Genomic DNA, 7670 nt, shown 5'->3' with positions numbered 1-7670 from the left:
GTGTCCTAGGAGAGGCGCACGCCAGAGCAGACATGAACACAGTCTGGTCGGCAGCTGTGTTTGCCTCCTAGCAGCTGGACGCATGGTGTGGAATTCCCAGTTGCAGACTTACAGGGTTTGCCAAGCTCCATTTGCCAGTCCACCTTTTCTTGGTCTCCTCATTTCTAAAGATACTTTAAATATCTACCATACAAGTATATTGCACAAACTGAGAACACAGGGAAAGTCCCAAGGGCCCTTCTGTATGTAGTCCATCTGGACAGGACGGGCTCCCAGTCCTCTAAGAGGCAGCAACACCTCCTCCAGGGCTGGCGGAGACTCCCGCCAGCAGCTCTTTGTTATCATTTGGTTTAATTACCCTCTTAATTAAAGAGGGTGAGTTGCCTGACCATACCCACAGGCTGATCGGACAGAAAAATACCTTTGCATTCTTTTGGAAGAAATGGGATGTTTCTCTAGGAGAGAAAATCAACACAGACCAGATTTCAAGTCTTGAGGCATAAGAATTCAAAGACAAAAGAATCTTTTCAGAACTCCCTGTGTGCATTTTAGATTTTTAAAGAGACCTACATTTCATAACCAAGGCCTGTTTTGCAGGGACCTGGGAAGCTTCCTCAAAATAGGCTGTTCTGTGCCTTGTAACAGCTAGATCTGTATTTTAATTAGTCCTGGCAGTAAAACAAAGGAACAATGGTAATGCATAGATAACTTGAGAAAACAAACCAAATAGAAGACCACCCTAAACCATTGCCTTCAGCGCTCCAACCCTGATCAGTTTCAGTAAGGGCTTTAAATATGGAGTAACAGAAGAGCAGGGTAATGACTCCACATTAGACAACAGAAGTGCAACTGGCTGACTTACCATCAGAAATTGCTCTGTACACTTTATCACCGAACATTATTATTTCTTAGCATCAAGTTCCACCCTCACTTTTTGCTATGGTTTCACTGGTTTCTAAAAAGACAGCACCCAGGCTATCAAATTAAGAAAGATGGGAGTGGGCAGGAAAGATGAAGAGCTAGGTAGAAAAGCTTTCAGACCAACTGGTTTTTTTTTTCTTCCAAAAGAATATAACCAAAAAAAAAAAAAATCCAACTAGTCAGGTTTGCTCTGAGTCAAAGGTCCAATTAAAATATTCCACTTAGATCAAATAATGCTCAGTGAGTTCATTTTTTTTCTGTGGACAGAGGCTCTTCCAGATGACGATGCAGATGGACCCCACTCCTAAGTGCTCAAGCCAGGGTCGGAAGGTCACCGTGTGGGGAGAGCTGGGGGCTGCTTCACACCCTCTCAGCTGAGCCGCCTGTGGGAACTGATCACTCCAGGCCTGTGCTACAGGACAGCCTCCAGTCACACCCTCTCTTTAATAGTCTACAAACACGGGAGAGCCTTAAACTGAAGGCTTTTTAGATAAAAGGATACTTTCTTCTCTAAAGTATCTGGATACAACAGTTTGCTTTCAATACAAAATTCCCTAAACAAGGGCGGGGCTGTCAATCAGAAAGACCTCATAGCAGGTAGCAGGACCAGGCTTTGCTTTCGTTAGGGTTTTAAGATACCGCACAGGCACTGATTCTCTAGAAAAACACTTGCCACCATCAACACCAACTTCACAAGATTGCTAGCTATAAAAAGGCTACTTTTCAGCTGATCTCAAAAGCTAGATGAGTGCTTCTGAAAGGCACAGACAGAAAGGACACCCACACAGGTCCTTGCGCCCGTGTGGCGCGCACCCTTTCTCTACCCTGCTCAATGGGAAAACTACCCCAAGCACTGCCCTAAAGGGAAAGCACTTTCTCATTAGAAGACAGACTCACGTTAAGACAGGTGGTCCTTTGTCAGTCTTTATTGAGCAGCGCTATATAAATTTTTTAGTTACCTGCAACCTAAGTCCGGTCAAGTAGTTTTTTTAAAGCTAATTTGATCAATACTATCAATATGAATATTCCTACTAAAACAGACTGAAACTCCTGATTATATACAGAAAGGAAAAGGCTTTTTTTTTTTTTTTTTGGTTGGTTTAGACACTGTTGAACCTGTCTACTTTGGAAAATGCATGTGCAGTATGAAGTGTCTTAAGGAAAAAATGATGTGTTCCAATACTGCTCATAATAAAAAACATACTGGGAGAAGCTCGGGCAACTTCAAAAGAAGCAAAACTCAAGAATGAAGAATACTGTAGTACAAATTATGGCCAAAAATACTGTATTTTTAACCAGCAAGATCATTGGGGCATTATTTTACAATATTAGGTGTTTTTTTTTTGTTTGTTTTTTGTTTTTTTGCAAAACTAGTTCCCATCCCCAAACAATAGACAATACATGCATTTGAATGACATTGTAAGAACAGTAAATATGACTCTTTTTCAATACTGCAAGTTAAAAATGTTTTCTGACAAAAACTCCCTAAATACATAGGCCTAGGGTTTCCCAACGTGACGACAGGTGAGGAATCCAGCAAGAAGTTGCACTTGAGAGAGCTCTTTGAGGAAAAGAAATACGCCACAAACATGTTTTTGTCCAAGCAACCTGAACAAAGTTACAAAGTAATTTCCTATCTTTGTTCCTTAACTTAAAAATATTCTACTATCTTCCTCCCTGTTATTTTGCTGTCTACCATAGCTTCTATGAAAATCAGAATTCCTTTATCCATGAAAGATCCAATTTTATGCAAGAGGTGTTTTAATAACATGTAAATGTCATTTTGTATCAGTTGCAATCATTGGGGAAATGAAGGTGCATGACAGATACGGGCGGTAAGAAGGAAATGAATATCTGAGCACCTACTATGTGCTAGGTGTGTATGCATACTTGGAACTGATGATCTAGAGGCAAGAGTGTTATTGAAAGGGCGCTGGTAGTTGGGAAGAAGGCAGGAAATGGTTCTTCTGTGAGAAAAACAAATGACAAGTTGAAACTCTACTAAATAGCTACTAAACAGCAGGTGTCTGGCTCCAAAAATCTCTAGCTAATCATATACAACTAGGCCATTTCTTTTCCTAATTTGATGGAACCAAAATGAAATCCCAAAGACACAGTTACCAGGACAGATCTATTAACGCTACATATGCTGGAAATATGTAGAGAGAGAGAAACATACGGTATTACTCATTTTAATTTTTGTGTGTTTCTAACCAAAGATATACCTTTGGAAGAAAATATTAATGTATACCAAGCACAACTTATTTGTATCAATTGAGATGTTGTCAATTACCAATTAAGTGGTTTTACACCCTTATTTAATTTTAAGAAGAGCAGCAATATACATTACAATATTTGGGTACACTTTATTTTTATATGGGTTAACATTCTGCTATATTTCATTTCATTCGTTCTTTTTTTAAGAAACTGAAAACAAAGGGAAATTGAAGGTAATTTGAAGGTTATTTCCAACCAACATCTGAGTCTTGCAGTATTTCATTATGCAGCCCTTTCTTCCCATTATTTTTAATTTTTTTGCAAATAAGTCATTTTGACCCAAATCCAGCATAAATAGCATTTCACCGATTCCTAACTTAAGACAACTAAAACTTACAATCATGTGGCAGTATAAATTTTAAGATTACAGTTCGTACACCTTGACAATCAAGATAGTCTGAAATACAAAAAGTAAATTGTCCTTTAGCTGAATTACCTTTTTAAAATATTAGACCTGCTAGTTAATCTACCAAAAAAAAAAAAAAAAAAAAAATACAGGTTTCAGGTGTTCTTCAAATACCTTTTGTAGATGTTATTTTCTAGTAAACAACATATGCAGGTTCCTAAGAGGATTTGTCCCCCCAGTTTATTCATGACATTCAACAGAGCTCTTTGTATGAAAATGCTTTTTAAAAAAACAACAAAAAAACTTTGAGGGGATATATTTACTTTTGAATGGGTGTGCTATTTCCCTTTGTTTCAGATATGAGGCACAATCTCCTGAATTTAAGCTCTGTAAGGCATAGTACAAACCTCCAATTCACAAATGCGGAATTCTTGTGGGTCGGGACTGCCGTGTCACGCAAAAAAGGGGAAAATCATCTGTAAACTGGTACACGCGATGCGCGGAGTGAGTCATGAAATGGCTGCTTGCCTCGGTATGCTGAAGAAAGGTTTTTTTGTTTTTGTTTCGACATGCCCAATAAGACATGCCCAAGTCGCCATAAAAACTTGCCACGGGCCTCCGTTACCTAGAGCATCAATAGGAGTCTGGCGGTGCACGCTCGTAACGCTCACAATCACAATATAATATAAAGCATGAGTGAACTTTGTTTTTATACAAAACTGAAAAGAATCCCTTCCCGCCCCTAGCCCCTTCAATGAAACCCCAAAGAAACAAAAAAGAAAATCCTTTAGCTTCGACTGACTAGTGTGGATACAATTAGGTTTCTAAGCATCACTGCAGCTAGGGTGATCAATTTTTTCCTTTCTCAAGAGAAGGGATCTTGTCATGCACCCTAAGAGGAACAGTGAGGCCACAAACCTCTATTCTGCATAGCAATTCCATCCCAATTTCATAAAGACAAATAGAACAATCTTTCCCTGTTTTGCTCAGCTTCTTCGGAGCTTTGAGATCAGGTTTAATCGACTACAATCTACTATAGCTCTATTAAATAGAATATCTTGATTCCCTACAACTGTAACACTTATGATCTTGTGATGAGGTTTTCTCTATACACACTGTAGGCCTTCAAATGTTGTTTACTTTTTTTTCTTTTCTTTTTCTTTTTTTTCCTTTTTTTTTTTTCTTTTTTTTTTGCTGCACCAAATTTAAGATCGCCCTTTCAGGCAAGCAGTGGTCTCTAGCTGTTAAAACATCTCCTTAGTGGATCACAATAGCTTCTAAAACTGCCTTTCTAATAAAGGCCATCAGAGAGGTAATACTAAACTGTGCATTTGCCAAATAAGAATATGAATTGTATAAAAGCTCATATTCCAATCCTACATCAAATGGCAAAAGTTCTACAAAGTTGGTTTCCATGTTTGTATAAAAGCTCCAACTGATTTTAAGTATTTTGCTATGAAATTACCTTTGGGTCTTATAATCAGTATACCTCTGCTCAGGAATGTGCAAATGATTTTATACAGCACGATGCTAGTACCGCTCTGTACGACAGTAAGGTTTTTTTTTTTTCTTCTTTTCTAAATGGAAAAAAATAATATCCCTAGTCAGAAATAAACTGACAAATTTACATTCTCCTCTCTTAAAAAAGTAAATAAAATAACATTATTCAAAATGTGAATTAGCTATAAGACATACAATTACATAGATACATATCAATACAGCACATTCAATCTGCCAAAAAAATTAATGATCACAAAGCCAGTATGGATGCTACAATATCAAGAGAGAGATGTATGTACAATGATTAGAGCGTTCATAATTGCACTATACCTACAGGCAGCCTGTCTCTGAATTAAATTACAGGTGCTTTCTGAGCAAGGAAAAAAAGTAACCTGTGTTTTTGAGGCTGGGAGAGTAAAGAATGAGGACATTTCATTACTATTTAATAACTCTGGTACTTATCTAATAAGCTATTAATTTTCTCCCTCCTCTTTGTTGTTCCAAGAGAGTGATTTATATGGAAGTTTAGACTTGTGCCAAACAGTATTACAGTTAAAACAAGACCAGTGCCATGGCCTAGGTCTAACTTCCCAGCAGGTTTAAAATAAACCATGATTTATTTTTCTTAAACAATATTTCAACTATTTCAGCTGCTTGACAGAAGAGTTCACCAATGCATGTACTGTATTTTTTTGCATTTGTTGAAAATTGCACATAGAGAACTCCAAACATCTCTCTCAGTAGGTTCAGTTACATAAAGACATGTTCTACAGAACAATGAGAGGTTACTTTTGAGTTAAGTCCACAAATCTTCCTTAAGTTCAACGTAACCAGTCACCAGTTTAAAAAGATTCAAAGGTGGCAAACTAACAGTGGCTTCAGATTTTGCAAACTAAAGTTTCAGAATAATACTATCAATCAATGTTCTTGGCAGACCTACTGAACTTTAAGAACACAGAGTAAAACTGGCTTCAAATGAAGAGACACAAGCAAATTCCATGTTGCATCACGGAGGACACTTGTCCACACTGCCGATTTGGACACTCGACATGGAACGTGAAGACTAAACAATGTAATTTTAAGGTCAAAGAAAAGAATGGACCATGAGAATCAAATCTGCAGTTACCAACTGTTTGGCAATTGGTGTTTCAGGTTCATTCTCAGCCAGTCGCTTTAGGTTTCACAGTCTTATTCACCTACATGCTAAGATACTGGCTTTTATCTTTGAAGTTCTTCTTATTCTGTTTTACAAAAAGCCAGCTTTGGCAACACATATCCATGATAAAAGTCATCTAAAAATTGTGGCCCAAACATTAAGGAAAAAAGGGAGGAAAAGTCTTAACCAAAAGAAAAAAATTTAAGAGCAACCTATGAAAAGGCCCTGGATAGCAGCCATTGGGGTAATGTAGTGTCTGTTGGCATATTTTTTTGGCATCTGCAATTTAAAGAGAGGGTGGAGAAAAAGGAAAAGCAAGGAAAGAAGGACTGACAATGGCACGTGGCACTCCAAAGGACTCCTGCCCTGTGCCTCCGCCCTCGCCTTACTGACATCTGCACATTTCTCTGAGCAACCAAGCTAGGGCTGAAGGCAGAAATTCAAAAGAAATGAGCTTAACCATTAGACAGGCTTCTAGCCCAAAGTGAGGCGAGACAATATATTTATATAAAAAGCTCTATGTGTGTATCCAGAGCAATACATTTAAAACCATAATATTAATACTTATATAATCCTTCAGCAAAAACTACAAACTGTTAAATTAAGCTGATGTTGATGGCTTAAATCAAATGATGTTGTCCTGACTGTTTCATTCGAGAGAAAAACCTGACCAAGAATGGAACTAGGATAAAGGCCATTGTAACCAGGGAAAAATCAGGAGGGAAAAAGGAAATCAGCTTCATTTCGCTCAATAGAAAAGAGTGGGGGGGAACTCTTTGTGAGTGCATGACTGAGAATTTAAAATACATTGAGTCACGAGAGTTTGCCTAAAAAAAAGATAGAGAGGAAATGTGCTGGGACTGTACTTCAGCATCCTGTTTTTCCTCTGAATAGTTTAAATAAAATCATAATATTTACTACAAACTCTGTGGACACGCTCACACAGAGTCCAGGACGGCAATAAATTAGTATTATGCAAATTGTTTTCCACAGAAATACAGTCCCTCTTGTATAGCTTCAGTAGCCCACCAAGGAAGGGGAGGGCAGAGTTGAGGAGGCACAATTAGACCAGATTGTACTCCTTCAGGTTCAACTGGAGGATGGTGTCCTTGACGGCAGCAAAGACAAAGCGGATGTTCTCGGTGTCTGTGGCGCACGTGAAGTGGGAGTAGATAATTTTGTCACTGTCTGGGTTCAGGTCCACGAACATCTTCAGGATGAATTCTCGAGCTGCCTGGGCATCTCTCTGGGGTCCTGTTGGCCAAGGGAAGAGAGGAAGAATTGGTTAGTTGATGCAGGCATGTGTTTGCTCAATGAATGTTTATTGTCCATGCCCATGAAGATGACATCTGTATCGCACCTTTTTAAAATAAGGTACCTGCATTTTTTTCAATTCCAGTTGACATATATTAGTTTCAGGTGTACAACACAATGATTACACATTGACATAACTCATGATGTGATCACCTC

At 38.3% G+C, this 7670-nt stretch overlaps 1 protein-coding gene across 1 annotated transcript in view; it reads right to left on the bottom strand.

Moving 5' to 3' along the window:
- Window positions 1-2183: 2183 nt before the first annotated feature.
- Window positions 2184-7670, bottom strand: part of LOC129078244 (guanine nucleotide-binding protein G(q) subunit alpha) — a 262495-nt gene continuing 257008 nt past the window's right edge. The window contains exon 7 of the mRNA XM_054583001.1: window positions 2184-7454. Coding sequence (XP_054438976.1) covers window positions 7264-7454 — 191 coding nt within the window. The 3' untranslated portion in view covers window positions 2184-7263. The remainder of the gene's footprint in view (window positions 7455-7670) is intronic.

Source organism: Pteronotus mesoamericanus, unplaced genomic scaffold, assembly GCF_021234165.1.
Source record: "Pteronotus mesoamericanus isolate MK-2021 breed Mesoamerican mustached bat unplaced genomic scaffold, CSHL_Meso_final contig_73, whole genome shotgun sequence".
Classification (NCBI taxonomy): Eukaryota; Metazoa; Chordata; class Mammalia; order Chiroptera; family Mormoopidae; genus Pteronotus; species Pteronotus mesoamericanus.
Note: the sequence above shows the minus strand (reverse complement) of the source record. Positions and strands in the feature narration are given on the sequence as shown.